This window comes from Mytilus edulis, chromosome 3, assembly GCF_963676685.1.
Source record: "Mytilus edulis chromosome 3, xbMytEdul2.2, whole genome shotgun sequence".
In the NCBI taxonomy this organism is placed as follows: Eukaryota; Metazoa; Mollusca; class Bivalvia; order Mytilida; family Mytilidae; genus Mytilus; species Mytilus edulis.
Window position 1 is genome coordinate 10,056,847 of NC_092346.1, and position 17,890 is coordinate 10,074,736.

The 17,890-nt window shown below is 31.5% G+C and overlaps 1 protein-coding gene across 1 annotated transcript in view; it reads left to right on the forward strand.

The window, feature by feature from the left end:
* LOC139515769 (uncharacterized) overlaps nucleotides 1–17,890 on the forward strand; it is a 40,109-nt gene extending 22,219 nt beyond the window's left edge. Inside the window, exons 4-12 of the mRNA XM_071305462.1 lie at nucleotides 7,692–7,778; nucleotides 8,295–8,583; nucleotides 9,015–9,297; nucleotides 10,244–10,483; nucleotides 13,748–13,827; nucleotides 14,560–14,670; nucleotides 15,282–15,499; nucleotides 16,484–16,648; nucleotides 17,569–17,890. Coding sequence (XP_071161563.1) covers nucleotides 7,692–7,778; nucleotides 8,295–8,583; nucleotides 9,015–9,297; nucleotides 10,244–10,483; nucleotides 13,748–13,827; nucleotides 14,560–14,670; nucleotides 15,282–15,499; nucleotides 16,484–16,648; nucleotides 17,569–17,701 — 1,606 coding nt within the window. The 3' untranslated portion in view covers nucleotides 17,702–17,890. The remainder of the gene's footprint in view (nucleotides 1–7,691; nucleotides 7,779–8,294; nucleotides 8,584–9,014; nucleotides 9,298–10,243; nucleotides 10,484–13,747; nucleotides 13,828–14,559; nucleotides 14,671–15,281; nucleotides 15,500–16,483; nucleotides 16,649–17,568) is intronic.

Sequence of the window (17,890 nt, forward strand, 5' to 3'; positions counted from 1 at the left end):
TTAAAATACCACAAAGAACATGTGCATTGTTAGATTTTTTACACTTTGTACTTGTTTAATTATCATGTTACGGTCCTTTTACTGAACATGAATATTTGTTATTTTTATTTACGATTGTTCATGTTATATGGTAGCATTTTAACTTGTCTACATTTGTTGTGTTTGATGTTTTGGAATAAACTTTTTGAATATTATTCAAAGGAAGCTTGTTCTTGTTTTTCAATGTATGGAACTTCTTATACATATCTTGTTTATTGCAACTTTTCAAATTTTCAAGTACTGTAGGAACTAACTGTAAAATTTCTTTTAGTAACACTTGATCACTTGTGTTCGTCTCATTTAGATTTATGACAGCGGAATCTTCAGTCTGTTTATGCTTTGTTGACATTTTCAACTTGTAACCATACTTTCATGATCATTGGAGGAATTATTACCGCTATTTACGAGAATATGGCTGTTATCTTTAATTGAAACAGAACTTAATTTTTTGTGTTAATGATATGCTATCAGTGTCATTCTGTTCAGATTCTGTTCCACATTTCTTCTTAACAGGTGACAACAGTTCCGAAGAAATATAACATACAATAAGTGTAAATAAAATTGAGAAAGGAAATGGGGAATGTGTCAAAGCGACAACAATTTGACCATAGAGCAGACAACAGCCAAAGGCCACAAATGGGTCTTCAATGTAGCGAGAAACTCCCACACCCGTAGACGTCCTTCAGCTGGCTCCTTAAAAAATATGTATACTTGTACAGTTGTACGCCATACTAAACTCTAAATTATACACAAGAAACATTGTGCATGATTTACATTGAGGAATTATGATTTTAATGTCCTTCTCAATTTCAGCAGGTATCAGTTTGAAGTATTTTGTTTTCGGACATTTGTTATAGATGGAGAAACACATGTTGCAACTTTCAACTTTAATTCTTCCAAATGATGACGAATTATGCAATGATCTACAAGTTCTGCAAAATCCTTTGACTTACATTTGTGCAATAAAAACAGGGAGTATCTGTGATTGGATTATCCTGAAGAAAAAATATATCTTTCTTTTACTTGAATGCATTTACAGCATTTATATTGATTTGAATTTAAAATGCACATTTCATAAACAATTTTCAAATAACGAAGTCAGTCTAGATATTAATGATGTGCCTCCCTTTCACCCCATCCCAAAGTTTTCCTCAGGGTCGACTAATACCAACTTTTAGCCTGAACATTTCTGTAATGGGGCAGATGTAAATGAAAAATGAAGATAAAAAACATAGCCGACTCCCAAGGAAAATCAAAACAAGAGCCTTTCAGAAGACAGCAATCCAGATTTTTTAAAATTTATCTATTTCTTGCATTTTTCAATCTCTCTTGAGCGTTGAATGTAAAATTCATTACATGTAATATCATACTTGACCTCCATGTTATCATCAATAACAACATATTAAATATAAAAAAGAAGATGTGGTATGATTGCCAATGAGACAACTATCCACAAAAGACCAAAATGACACAAACATTAACAACTATAGGTCACCGTACGTAAAGTTTGAAAAGTTGTATGATTGAACGATTCATTAGTTAACGCACGGACACGACTGTAAACACCATTTTTAAATCTTTCAAGAATCATACCTCATGATTAGAAACAGTAAAAAAACGTCAATATCAAACTTGACCTCCATTTTGGCATCAGGAACGACAAATTAAAATTTTAAAAGCTTTGATTGAATGGTTCATGAGTAAAGGGCATGGACAATGTTTGGCAGCATTCTAACATCACCAAAATAATATAAATAAGAAAATGTGGTATGAGTGCCCATGAGACAACTCTCAATCCAAGTCCCAATTTATTTTAAAATTTTAGTAAACTAAAGCAGGTTAAAACGTTTTAATGGTCGCACTAACCTTCAACCTACCAACCCATTTTTTCTGTGGAAAATCCTGTTAAAAAGGGTGAAAGTACAAAAGCAAATTATTATCATTTTCACAAGTTGCCAGGCAATTAACAAATGCAATCAGTACAATGACAGATATGGATTAACCCAGAAATTGCTTTAAGTAAACTGATTATCACATGAATTATCCCCCTACGCAAAGCTTTCTTTATTCATTTTTTGTAATTTTAAAAGAGACAAGCTAGATTTATGTTATCATTAATTGGTCAATGGCGGACGGTGAAAATAGTCTCTAAAAATGTAATAGCTAAACCGATAACTGCAACGATACACTTTTACGAAGTCCACAAGCGAATCATGTATTGCTTTTTATACGACCGCAAATTTTGAAAAAATTTTCGTCGTATATTGCTATCACGTTGGCGTCGTTGTCTGCGTCGTCGTCTTCGTCGTCCGAATACTTTTAGTTTTCGCACTCTAACTTTAGTTTAAGTTAATAGAAACTTATGAAATGTTGACACAAGGTTTATGACCACAAAAGAAAGGTTGGGATTGGTTTTGGGAGTTTTGGTTCCAACAGTTTAGGAATTAGGGGCCAAAAAAGGGCCCAAATAAGCATTATTCTTGGTTTTCGCACAATAACTTTAGTATAAATGAATAGATATCTATAAAATTTCAACACAAGGTGTATGACCACAAAAGGAAGGTTGGTATTGATTTTTGGAGTTTTGGTCCTAACAGTTTAGGAATAAGGGGCCCAAAGGGTCCAAAATTAAACTTTGTTTGATTTCATCAAAAATTAAATAATTGGGGTTCTTTGATATGCTGAATCTAACTGTGTATGTAGATTCTTAATTTTTGGTCCCGTTATCAAATTGGTCTACATTAAAGTCCAAAGGGTCCAAAATAAAACTTAGTTTGATTTTAACAAAAATTGAATCCTTGGGGTTCTTTGATATGCTGAATCTGAACGTGTACTTAGATTATTGAATATTGGTCCAGTTTTCAAGTTGGTCCAGTTCGGGGTCCAAAATTAAACTTTTTTTGATTTCATCAAAAATTGAATAATTGGGGTTCTTTGATATGCCAAATCTAACTGTGTTAGTAGATTCTTAATTTTTGGTCCCGTTTTCAAATTGGTCTTCATTAAGGTCCAAAGGGTCCAAAATTAAACTAAGTTTGATTTTAACAAAAATTAAATTCTTGGGCTTCTTTGATATGCTGAATCTAAACGTGTACTTAGATTTTTGATTATCATAGCCCTGCTTTCCTGACCTTGAATTATTCATGAATATCCATGAACAATTCATGAATATTCATGAATAATATTCATGAATATTCATGAATATTCAAGGTAACAGTTCATGAATATTCATGAATATTCATGAATGTTAAATGGCACCTTGAATATACATGAATATTGTTTGAACTGAATAAGCTTGAATATACATGAATATTGTATGAGCTGAATAAGCTTGAATATACATGAATATTGTATGAACTGAATAACCACGATTAAACATGAATAATTATCTGTAGAATATTCATGAACATGAAATAGGATGTCTATGAATAATGCATGATTAGAATCACCATGAATGAAAAATATATATCTATCCCAATTTTGAATGCTAAATACATACTCTAGAATAACCTTGAATATTTAATGAATATTGAAAGGTTGAATATTCTAGAATAACCATGAATATTGAAAGGTTGAATATTCTAGAATAACTATGAATATTGAATGGTTGAATATTCTAGATTAACCATGAATATTGAAATAAGTGTCCTTGAGAGGTTTTTTGAAAACCAAAAGCAAATACAGACATTTAAGTTTAAAATATTTTTTAATCATGATAGCTGTGAAATATGAATTTTACAATCACTTTCATTAAAAGCTAGCAAAATTGTCCACTATTTAATCTAGAATTTAATCCAAACCTGTTTAGTCGGATAGCTTTTTGAACATTTTGTAATTATGCAATGATATTTTTTCTCATTTATCTGGGAATTGTTCAAAAATTGTTATTGTCAATAATTCTTATGTAGGCCTATCTAATGCTGGCTTGACGTCGTCCTTTGCATTGGCTTTTCTTCCTTTCATTAACTTTACCCAACCCGCTAGTTTTCTCCAAAAATGAACAGGAAAACATCTATGACACATGACTGAAAGTCACTTTTGTTGCTTATTATTTTCTTGACATCTCAGTGTTTTGTATGAAGATGTTATGAATATCACCTACATGAGCTATCTATTAAAATTATCATATATTTTTTTCATTTAACTGTGGAATACATACATGTACATGTATGTTATTCCGCATCAACAATCAAGTAAAAATATACGTATACAAAAGTCCTAGAACAAATTTCATTATCAATTTTTATGCCGTTTACCACAAATAGTTCTGAGTCATTATCATGCAGCTTTATTCATGCTTATTCATGTTTGTCACACAATGGAAAAAATATTCTAAGTCCAAAATTTATTCCTCATTATTCATTCTTATTCATGAAATGTATGCAAAAAAATTCTAAGTCCAAACATTCATTCTTATTCATGTTTATTCATATTGACAAAAAGGGTTTTATTACCACAAAAAAACAATTTTGAATGAAGGAAACTTGATTATACTATGATATAGTAAGTGACTAGCATTTTAAGAACATTTATTTGTTGTCTCCAAACAGTTATTAAGAATTCATGTATATTCCACTTAATTCATGTTTCATATTCATGAATAATTTTGACACTGGAATAGTAACCATGAATGGAAGTGGAATATTCATGAATATTCATGAATATTCTACTTTATTCATGAATACATGAATATCATGAAAGCAGGGCGGGCCCAGTTTTCAAGTTGGTCCAAACAGGATTCAAAATTATTATATTAAGTATTGTGCAATAGCAAGAAATTTTCAATTGCACAGTATTCAGCAATAGCAAGAAATCTTCAATTGTACAGTATTGTGCAATAGCAAGAAATTTTCAATTGCACAGTATTGCGCAATAGCAAGAAATCTTCAATTGTACAGTATTGTGCAATAGCAAGAAATTTTCAATTGCACAGTATGGTTCAATAGCAAGAAATCTTCAATTGACAGTATTGCGCAATAGCAAGAAATATCTTATTGCACAATATTGTGAAATAGCAATCAATTTTCAGTTATTTGGAGTTATCTTTCTTTGTCCAGAATAGATATTTGTGCAATAGCAAGATATTTTCAATATTCTTTGAAAATTTGAGTTATCTTTCTTTGTCCAGAATAGTAGTTGAATCAACTTAAATCATTGTTTTATACAATATACAATGTATTTTCACTTTTACTACCAACTGATAAATTAAAACAATCTTTACCATTCAGTGATAAAAAGCACTTTTTTTACATTTTAATATTTTATGATGTATTTAAATGAGCAGTTATTGTTGCAAACTCCATTAGAAATTTGAATTGAGATCAGTTTTGGAATAAGGAAAAGGGGGATGTGAAAACAAAATTGGGGGGGGGGGGGGGGTCAATTTTTTTCATTTCATATTTCATAAATAAAAAGAAAATTTCTTCAAACATTTTTTTGAGAGGATTAATATTCAACAGCATAGCGAATTTTTTTTTTTAAGTTCATTAGACCACATTCATTCTGTGTCACCAACCTATGCTGTGTCAACTATTGAATCACAATCCAAATTTAGAGCTGAATCCAGCTTGAATGTTGTGTCCATACTTTCCCCAACCATTCAGGGTTCAACCTCTGCGGTCGTATAAAGCTGCGCCCTGCGGAGCATCTGGTTAAGCATTTGATTTTAAACACGACTGAAGGAATAAAAATACAATTATTTTGACATCTATAAAAATCATCAGAAATATATTTGTATTGTCTGATGAATGAAACTGCATGTTATAGTTCCCTGGACAGTTCATAATATAGACACGTATATACATTGTACCTTGAAATGGCCGTTGTTTTTTTCCCTTCAAAATCACGACTGGTCATACAGTAAAAAAATCTGAAATAGCTTCTAGACTGATCGTACAGTAATTTATTTTGGGATCCTCAAGGAAAACATATTTTTTATGGGAAATACGAATATTCTACTTAAATACGAACAGAATATTGAAACAGTATATATTTAACTGTAAACTGATGCAAATATTTGCAATAAAAGATTATTTGCTCTGTACTACAAGAGCAAAATTGTCCGTCGATTTCACTTTTTTTATCAAGTTGGTGTGATGCACACGTTTATTTTATATTCTAATGCAGGTTTTTTGTTACAGTTTCTCATATTTATGATGCTATACATACCTGGAAGATGTTCAAAGCATTTTATAGATATAGGAGTAAACAATTGATGAGAAAAGTCACCGTAGGGAAAACCGTCCTGTTAGCCAGTTGGAAATCATCGCTTCGAAAATCGTGACTTCCAGATAGCGTACAGAATCTACACTGTTTTATGTTTTTGTCATTTTAAATATTGACTTGTATTCTGCGTGAAAAAAGAATCTGAAACATACATGTATAATATGACAATGCATGACTGTTTTGTTCTTATACTTTCTAAAAAAAATATATTTATCAGGGTTCTCACTAAGGATTTTTGAAGGTGAGTCTAGGGATTTTTCATGTTTGCCATAGTGAGTCTAACAAAAAGAAAACTTTTCAGTGCTATACAGTTTATCTTTACAGTTTTCATGACAAAATAAAGCAATAGTCCAGTCAAACTAAGTTTGAACCATAAACTTATTGCAACAGAAAATGTGGAAGTCCTAATACAAATGTATATAGCATTTAACCCCAAATATACACAGAAAAAATCCCATAAAATGTAACCTGAGGAAAACTCAAAACCAGCATTTTTAATTTCCTATAGAGATTAACATTGAAAAGGGAGATAACTCTGCAAAAATTAGTATTTTTTTATCAGTTTTTGGTTGATTTTCTTAAAATTCATATGAAGTATGATTTTTTGATGGGGTTATAAGTTCCTATTTGACTACATTATATAATCTTCAGCTCATGAAATGTTATGGGTAATTTAATTTTTTTGGGGCACATTTTTCATTAAAGAAATTGCAAATTTATGACTTTGTGACCATTTTGAAAAATAATGTGAATATTTGGTATTGTTTATATCTGTAAATTATATTTGTTAAGCATGATCTACATTGTGTCAAGATACTTTAAACCACAAAAAGAAGAATAGATGCTTAATTATTTTTATTAAATTTGAGATTCTTTACCTTGACACATGGAAAAATCTAATAAATGGTCAGCTAATGAATGATGAAATCTAGGTTGTAGATTTATGAAAGATATATAAACACCTTTACAGTTGTTTATTATACTCTAAAGACGATATTTTAAAAAAAAATAATTATATTTCTGCCTTTTTTGTAGAGTTATCTCTCATTTCAATCAAATCTCCATAGGATTTTTTTTAGGTTTCCTCAAGTTAGATTTTTTTTGGACTTTTTTCTGTGTATATTCAGGTTATAATGCCAAAGATTAAAACTTAAAAATCTTCTGATGCAATTAATACTTCAAAGTGAGGGTCAAATTTATGCTAGATTGACTGGACTACAAGGAAATTACTTGTAAACTTTTGCTATAAAATGACACTATATTTTGATATACTTGAACCTTTTAAAAATCTTGATGCACCTTTGGATTGACACCAATTTATAAAAAAGATCAGCCCATATTGATTTTCATGAGACCAGGACTCATGGTTATCCTTAGTGACAACCCTCAAATGTGTTATATCTTGATACAATTTTATCTTATTTCAGTTTCAGTATTGATATTTCTGAAAATGTTGATGACCAGATATCTGATGATGACCATGAAGTTCAATCTAGTTTTAACATAACACTAAGGTAAGCTGTAGTACGTAAGAGTCAAACTCTGCCATTTAAAAAAAAATAATCTTAGATTGATTTGAACTTTAAAATACATTAGTCACACATATCCTTTAAAACAGAGATGAAAAGAAAAAAATCTACACCGGTAATTGAAATAACTGCCATTTTTTGGTCAAAATATGACCTTCTACCCCCTTATTCTTAGGAGCTTTCCCTCAACATTTAATTCTGTATCCGTGCCTGTTCTTGTATCTTTTACTTCCACAATGGTTATTTTGACCATGAATTTAACAAGCCCATGATTTCAAACTTTAAGGAAGGTACATGTACATTTATATGTCAATGAGTCATAAACTTCCATTATCCTATGAAATATATAAATAGGTGGGGATTTTTGCCAACAAGACATCAGTACCCAAATTTTTATGTTGAGACCAAATACCCCCACAAGATTTCTATGTGTTATATGTGTCAACATTTAATTGTGCATTAAAGTAACAGTATTAAAATGGAAAAACATTTTTTTTCCAGACCAAATGTAATCAATAATTTGGAGGACCAAGAAATTGAAGAGCCTGAGGATGACACAACCGAAGGGGACAAGTCAGAAGAGGAAGCTATAGATATGGGTCCAGGAGTGAAGAGAATAACAACGAAAAATATTGACAAGTTTATTTCAGAACAACCACTGTTGGTGTACAGAGATTGCTTGTTGATGTTAGCCAACACAAGTACAGATCAGATATGTACAATGTCGGATTGCAATAGGCAGGTTGATTTGAAAACAGAAACTATTGGATCTGCATTTTATATCACCTGGGTAAGCAAACATAAACTAAAGTGAAAAAACAATTAAAAAAAAACAAAAAATTAAATTAGCAAAAATAGCTTCATGTTTTGACTCGAAGATCTTTAATTTGTATATTTAGTCCAGGCATTACCAAAAATATATTTTTCTTGAAGACATTTTTTATAAATGCCAATGTGTTTTAAAAAAAATATGGGTAATGCATTGGCTCATACATGTATCTAGTTTTACCAAAATTGATGTGTAAAATTAAAATTTCAGGTTAAAAATGCCGTTTTAAACACGTCTAGGGGAATATTATATATACACTTTTTAGTATACTACGTGTCTCGAGGCCAATACAGCAAACCTTGAATCTATACCAGTGCCAATACATAATTCTATAGTATTTGGCAGACTACTTGCAGCTAACTAATCCATTTGAATGTTGATTTCTATATCAGGTGTGCAGAGAAGGTCATATACTGAACAAGTGGTGCTCACAACCGATCTTAAACAGAAGAATGCATTGTGGGGATTTGATGTTGGCCTCTGCAACAGTTTCATCAGGAAACGATTTCCAAAAAATGGAATTGTTTTGCAAGATACTTGGCCTTCCTATATTGAATTCTTCAACATTTTCCAAAATACAGAAATCCTACATTGTGCCATCAATTGAAGAGTACTGGCTGAAGCACCTTGAGGATATTTATACAGAGTTTAGCAGAAAGGAAATTGTAGTATTAGGTAAGTATATTAGTTTAACATAAAGATAAGGAGCAGTCTTCGAAGAAAACTAAATATTAAATTTTATCAAATATTTTTTCTTAAAGTTTTAAAGGGAGGTAATAGAAATATTTCAAAAATCATGATTTTAGATTATCTCCCATGGAAACTTATTAACAAATTTTAATATTGTAATTTGGTCAGAATTTTGAATGAATTGCAATAGGTGGAGAGCAACTCCTACAGTCAAGTCTCAGTAAATTTTGATTCTCGACGACTTTGATGGAATAAAATGTAAATATTAGAATCTTATTTCTTTTTTTTAAAGTATAAGTTGTTGTCTCTTTTCACAACCTTATAATTAGACACAATTATATTGTGTGGATATCTCTTTTTGACAGACACTTTAGATGAATTATTTTTCATGGATACCAATTTTTGTGGAAGTTGATTTTGTGGTTTGCCAAGTCTGCATACAGGCAATTTTTTTTTCTCAAGAAATCCTGGAAATTTGGTATCCAACGAAAAGTAATGAATGCACAGTACTTGTACACAGTATGATCAAAGTAGTTCCTACCTCTAAAAAATGTATGAATGCACAGTACTTGTTATGCATCAAGTGTATTTACAGTAGATAAAATAGTTCAATTGAGGTGGTACTTAACAAAACAGGGAGATAACTCTTTAAATCAGCTGAATGGTTTAATCACATTCTATGAAGGAAATATCAAGCTTCTCAATAATATCCAAGGAAATATTTCTGATTTATTGCATGGTTCAAGTTTTATTGAAATTTTTATTTTTTTGTCAAAGTGTCACAGAAAATATTTTGTCAAAACTTTTATGAAAATTTAGAGCCAAATTAGTTTTAGTCAAGGTGTTTGGTACTATTTAATCATTTTGAGTGAAACAGGTAAACAATTTCTCATATTGGTATTGTAATTTTTTTCTATTTGTTTCTTTTAAGGTGACAGTAAGATGGATCACTGTACACATAATTGTACACATAAATGTACATACACATTAATGGAAATGGAAACAAAGAGGATACTGTGTATAGTGACAATGGATGAACCAATGAATGAGGGCAAAGGTACCAGTCTGGAGAAAAGGTGTTTTGAAAAAGGTTTAAAGATTTTGACAGATGCTGCTTTAGATATCATAGAAGTTGTAACCGATTCACACCCACAAATCAGAGCATTAATGAGTAAGTACAAGACAAGTGTTTCACTTTTTTTCAATTTGTCATAATTTTTTGTCGAGCCTGCAACTTTTGTTGCAGAAAGCTCTACATAGGGATAGTGATCCGGCGGCGGCGGTGTTAGCTCACTTCTTAAAAGCTTTATATTTTAGAAGGTGGAAGACCTGGATGCTTCATACTTTGTATATAGATGCCTCATGTTACAAAGTTTCCGTCAGTCACATGTCCAATGTCCTTGACCTCATTTTCATGGTTCAGTGACCACTTGAAAAAAAAGTTCAGATTTTTTGTAATGTTGAATTCTCTCTTATTATTAGTAATAGGATAACTGTATTTGGTATGTGCGTACCTTGCAAGGTCCTCATGCCCGTCAGACAGTTTTCACTTGACCTCAACCTCATTTCATGGCTCGGTGAACAAGGTTAAGTTTTGGTGGTCAAGTCCATATCTCAGATACTATAAGCAATAGGGCTAGTATATTCGGTGTATGGAAGGACTGTAAGGTGTACATGTCCAACTGGCAGGTGTCATCTGACCTTGACCTCATTTTCATGGTTCAGTGGTTATAGTTTAGTTTTTATACGACCGCAAAAATTTTAATTTTACGTCGTATATTGCTATCACGTTGGCGTCGTCGTTGTCGTCCGATTACTTTTAGTTTTCGCACTCTAACTTTAGTAAAAGTGAATAGAAATCAATGAAATTTTAACACAAGGTTTATGACCACAAAAGGAAGGTTGGGATTGATTTTGGGAGTTTTGGTCCCAACATTTTAGGAATTAGGGGCCAAAAAGGGCCCAAATAAGCATTTTCTTGGTTTTCGCACTATAACTTTAGTTTAAGTAAATTGAAATCTATGAAATTTTGACACAAGGTTTATGACCACAAAAGAAAGGTTGGGAATGATTTTGGGAGTTTTGGTTCCAACAGTTTAGGAGTTAGGGGCTAAAAAAGGGCCCAAATAAGCATTATTCTTGGTTTTCGTACAATAACTTTAGTATAAGTAAATAGAAATCAATGAAATTTAAACACAAGGTTTATGACCATAAAAGGAAGGTTGGGTTTGATTTTGGGAGGTTTGGTCCCAACAGTTTAGGAATAAGGGGCCCAAAGGGTCCAAAATTGAACTTTGTTTGATTTCATCAAAAATTGAATAATCGGGGTTCTTTGATATGCCGAATCTAACTGTATATGTAGATTCTTAATTTTTGGTCCCGTTTTCAAATTGGTCTACATTAAGGTCCAAAGGGTCCAAAATTAAACTTAGTTTGATTTTAACAAAAATTGAATCCTTGGGGTTCTTTGATATGCTGAATCTAAAAATGTACTTAGATTTTTGATTATTGGCCCAGTTTTCAAGTTGGTCCAAATCGTGGTCCAAAATTAAACTTTGTTTGATTTCATCAAAAATTGAATAATTGGGGTTCTTTGATATGCCAAATCTAACTGTATATGTAGATTCTTAATTTTTGGTCCCGTTTTCAAATTGGTCTACATTAAAGTCCAAAGGGTCCAAAATTAAACTAAGTTTGATTTAACAAAAATTGAATTCTTGGGCTTTTTGAATCTAAACATATACTTAGATTTTTGATTATGGGCCCAGTTTTCAAGTTGGTTCAAATCAGGATCCAAAATTATTATATTAAGTATTCAGCAATAGCAAGAAATCTTCAATTGCACAGTATTGTGCAATAGCAAGCAATTTTCAATTGCACAGTATTGGGCAATAGCAAGAAATCTTCAATTGCACAGTATTGTGTAATAGCAAATATTTTCAATTGCACAGTATTGCGCAATAGCAAGAAATATCTAATTGCACAATATTGTGCAATAGCAAGAAATTTTCAATTGGAGTTATCTTTCTTTGTCCAGAATAGTAGTTGAATCAACTTAAATCATTGTTTTATACAATATACAATGTATATTCACTTTTACTACCAACTGATAAATTAAAACAATCTTTACCATTCAGTGATAACAAGCACTTTATTTTACATTTTAATATTTTATGATGTACTTAAATGAGTAGTTATTGTGGGAAAGGGGGATGTGAAAAAAAATGGGGGGGGGGGGGGGGTTAAATTTTTCTCATTTCAGATTTCATAAATAAAAAGAAAATTTCTTCAAACATTTTTTTGAGAGGATTAATATTCAACAGCATAGTGAATTGCTCAAAGGCAAAATAAATATTTTAAGTTCATTAGACCACATTCATTCTGTGTCAGAAACCTATTCTGTGTCAACTTTTTAATCACAATCCAAATTTAGAGCTGAATCCAACTTAAATGTTGTGTCCATACTTGCCGCAACTGTTCAGGGTTCAACCTCTGCGGTCGTATATAGCTGTGCCCTGCGGAGCATCTGGTTGTGTTTTGGTCTGTTTTTCTCATACTTTATGCAATAGGTCTACTATATTTGTTGTATGGAATGATTGTAAGGTGAACATGTCTAACGGACAGATGTCATCTGACCTTGACCTCATTTTCATGGTTCAGTGGTCAAAGTTAAGTTTTTCAGTTTTGGTCTTTTTATCTGATACTATACGCCATAGGTCAACTATATTTAGTGTATGGAAATATTTTATGAATTATATATTAGTCGCGCAGGTTTTATTTGACATTGACCTCATTTTCACGGTTCATTGCTCAGTGTTAAGTTTTTGTGTTTTGGTCTATTTTTCTTAAACTATAAGTATTAGGTCAACTATATTTGTTTTATGGAAGCATTGTTAGCTGTACATGTCAGCCTGGCATGGTTCATCTGGCCTTGACCTCATTTTCATGGTTCATTGGTCTTTGTTTAGTTATCTTGGTTAATGTAACCTTTATGTGACAGTTGTAATAAAGCTTTATACTTAGGACTATCAACATAATATCAATGATTAGTAAAAAAGTAGAGACATTTCAGTGTGTGCACTCTTGTTTTATACATGTGTAATAATATTAGTTTTATATAAAAGGAAAAAATATGATTGATTGATTGATTGTTATTATTGTGGTCAGCTTTTATTGGTAGAGGAAGGCAGATTGCCTGTATAGAACCACTGACCTAAGGTAGGGGAACTGTTAATTTTTGTCAATTTAAAGATTGGAGATGAAGCACCTGCTTCAGGCATAGTTATAACTCACAACCTCAGTGTTAATAGGCTAGTGTATCAATGAACTTCTTAGATCACTTGGCCAGGTAAAGTCTGTGTCACCTAAATAAATTTATTAATTGATAATGTTCAATTATTTTTTTTATTAAAAAAAAAACATATTTATTTTCCAGAAAAACCACAGTATGCTAGCATTAAACACTCATTTGACATTTGGCATGGCATCAAAAACCTTGGAAAGAAAATTATAAAGGTAAGCATATCATAGTTGAGATATTTACTTTTTGTAATGGACATAAATATTACTACTGCAAAGTAATAAAAAAAGTATTGCTGTAAATGGTACAATAGCAGTCATTTGATTTTTAAATCAAATATTAAAATTATATAATAGAATTGATATTGGGTATAACGTATTAAGAGGAAACATAAAATTGAGAATGGAAATATGTCAAAGAGACAACAACCTGATCAAAGAGCATACAACAGCTGAAGGCCACCAATGTGCCTCCATGCAGTCCTCAGCTGGCCTACTACTTCAGTGAAAATAGACATCAAACTAAACTCCAAAACTTATAAATAAACTAAAATTTAATACATAGAAGACTTACATGGAGAGCAAAATCTGCTTACCCTTCCGGAGCACCTGAGATCACCCCCAGTTGTTGGTGGGGTTCATGTTGCTTAGTCTAGTTTTCCCAGTTGTGTCTTCTGTACTATTATTTGTCTGTTTTTATTTTTATTTTTAGCCAGGCGTTGTCAGTTTATTTTCAATTTATGAGTTTGACTATCCCTCTGGTATCTTTCTTTCCTCTTTTACAAAGACCAGAGGTTCCTGACTTGGGACAACCCATTTTCCACATATGATGATAGAGGAATTTATAATTGCTTGACAGATGTGAAATGTACATACATGTAGCAAATGTTCAATTGTATTCATTGACTTGTATTTAGGAATGTATAATTTTCTTCTTTTTTGTTGCAGGATTCTCATAAAAAAGGGAAGGAAAACATACTATTATTAGAGTGGACAAAAGAAATAATGAATCATTATTGGCATTGTGCATCTGTTAGTAAAAACGAAGGTGAATTTAAGGTAAATTTAACACAAAACCTAGCAAAGAAAAGAGGAGTTGTATAAGAGACAACTCTCCACAAGAGACGAAAATGACGAAAATGACAAAAATTAACAACTACAGGTCACCGTACAGCCTTCAACAATGAGCAAAGCCCATACTGCATAGTCAGCATAGGTAGGATTTAAAGCTCAACATTGTGTATATCAGTAGGCAATCTCATTGGCTTAAGATTATTGATTTTTGGTTTGGTTACTGCACTGTCATGTATACTCAACTATCATTTTTTTCTTCATAAGAGTTTTAGATAGTTAGATTAAATTTTATAGTTTATTTACATTATATCTGCTTAACTATCTTATACTGTGGGTTCAATATTATTTGTTGGATACCAATTTGTTGTGGATTTAATAGATATAGGTGAACCACAAATTACATTTGTTGTAAGCTTGTAGATATACATGCAGACTTCAGCAAAATGAAGAATTTAATATCCACAAAAATATACATTTTCTTCAATTCCCTGAAAATTGTTATCCATGAAAATAAATCGTAGTATATGTAACTATTTTAGAATTATTGAGCCTTTTTTTTTATTTCGTGCCTAGAAATATTTGTTAAATTATTTCAGGGTTCTTGGTTTAAAATTTTACACCATGTTGTAAATGAGCATACTTGGTTATTGTCATATGACGACTCTTTTGACAACAACAAATGCAACCATTGGCCATTGTCTGAAGAAAGGGAAATAACATATATGGAAAAAGGATCAGATGCTCATACTGCCTTGCGATACATTGTTATGGATATAAGGCTGTTAAAAGATATACCTTACTATTTGAATTGCAGGTATGTTTTCATTTCATTTGATAAAATGACAAATAAAAAGAAGGTACTTTATATGATGTTGTTTTGTAAATCCAAATATATTGCATATTTATACCCCCAGCAAACAAAGTTTTAGGGATATATAGAATCACCCTGTCTGTCTGTGTCTGTTTATCCTTTTGTTACATAACTGGTAGTGTGCAGATGTATTATGGGAAGGTGATATGTCAGTAAGAAAAGGTCATGGTTGCTTTGACTTTAACCCAGGAAATGTTTCACTTTAACCTTGATATGGTTGAAAGCCAAAAATCTCAAATTATATCTCTATATCAATAGTTTATGGATGATATCTTTTAAATTATATTTATAAAAAAATATTTTATTTCTGGATATATGATATGTGTTGAGATCTCCACCTATTGATCTTTGGTGGATAATGCCTCTTGGTTGTGAGAAAGACTTCTTAGTATTGATTATTATGCCCCACCTATGATAGTAGAGGGGCTTTATGTTTTCTGGTCTGTGCGTTCGTTCGTTCCTACTTCCGTCCATCCGTTTGTCCGTCTGTCCCGCTTCAGGTTAAAGTTTTTGGTCAAGGTAGTTTTTGATGAAGTTGAAGTCCAATCAACTTGAAATTTAGTACACATGTGCCCTATGATATGATCTTTCTTATTTTAATGCCAAATTAGAGTTTTTATCCCAATTTCACCGTTAATTGAACATAGAAAATGATAGTGCAAATTTCAGGTTAAAGTTTTTTACTGAACATAGAAAATAATAGTGCGAGTTGGGCATCCCTGTACTTTGGACACATTCTTGTTTAGTCTAATGATGGTCAATTGTCGAAATACACATCTGGTGTATTGAAATTTGTACCGTTTATGTCATTACTACATGTACAACATATATCCTTTCTTTACACTGAGTACTCAATATCCCGTCTTTTCTATTATAGTTTTTGACTTACCTTCTATATAACAGCATTCTCCAACATGGTTTTTTCAGGAGCATCTCAGATTTGGAATCCTTCCAAAACCTTATTTCTGCCTATACTTCTGAACCACATGTCTACAGGTCAGATATGTATCGAGTGAGAAATCAGTTGGCTGCTTTGGACCATAACATCCATGTTGGTAGACCTGGTCTTACTAAAGATAATGGAGCTCCAAGGTATTTTTATTTCCCTCTGTTATAATTATTGTCAATTTTTATGTCAACAATATACAATTGTGGTCCTTAGTCTGGTTGGCAATTTTAGATATTAACCAACTCAATGGGCTATTAGTGGTTTTTTATGCGGAACAAACAAGTACGTGTATATATTTAAAATTTTTGAATTTTTTAACCAGCTCTTAAAAAAAATGTCGGTCAATAAAGTCCTTGTTCTTAAACAAAAGATATTATAAAAACACATTCATTGCTGCTTTGTGTGGTGAAAAAAAGTACAAAACTATGTATTAGGGTAATGAGCTAAAAATCATTTTAGTCACACCAACAATTTAATATGAGGCAGGCATTACCTGTGAATGGGGACGAAGTTTGTTTAAAATTATGTTTTTTGTATTTTAAATATTTGTTAAAAAAAAGATACGGAAATACCGTAACGTTTCCGATTTTGGTTCTGTTGTTAGGGATTTTACTTGTGACGTTATTTAAGTTATGACGTCATGTTCAATGTAAACAAAGAAACGCAATGCATCAGGTAGGCCTAACGTTTATTCATACATACCAAAGACAAAGAATGATTAAAAATGAAATATTGGTATTGTGTTCCTTGAGTTCCTATATTTTACTAGACTAATCAAAGTCTCACGACAACAAGACCGGAAGAAGGAAGTAGAGTTATGTGTTCTGCGCAGATCCGGAAATTAAAAAACAAGACAAAAAAAAAATTGAACGATTTTGAGTTCATTAGTACAATGAAAAATTCAGGAAATTTTCCCGATTTTTTTTTTTTTTTTTTATTGAATTTTCAACTGTAATAGGGGACTTCGTCCCCATATAATCTATAACAAATATATATCTAATTTTTAAATTCATTTACTAACTTGCACTAAGATTATGAATTATTTTGTTGATTTTATCTTCAGATTTCAGAGAGAATTCAACCAGAAATCCTCAAGATGGTCTGTTCAGGAGATCAAGGTAAAGAAAAGATATCCACATCTTTCTGCAGTGGTTCACAGTATTTTAACAGCAAGGTTAAACGATGATGTTGGATGAATGTTGTTTTGGATGCTGATGATCCTAGAAGAATAAAACAAAGGAATTTGATCTATTCCTTCATCTGCAACTCAAGAAATGTGGACCAGAGCAAAAAGCCAGTTCCAATAGAGAGGACCCAGATGAAATTATTGACTATGTACAGTCTGGGGAATATTAAATAAAAAGTTGTTTTTCTTAAAGAATGAA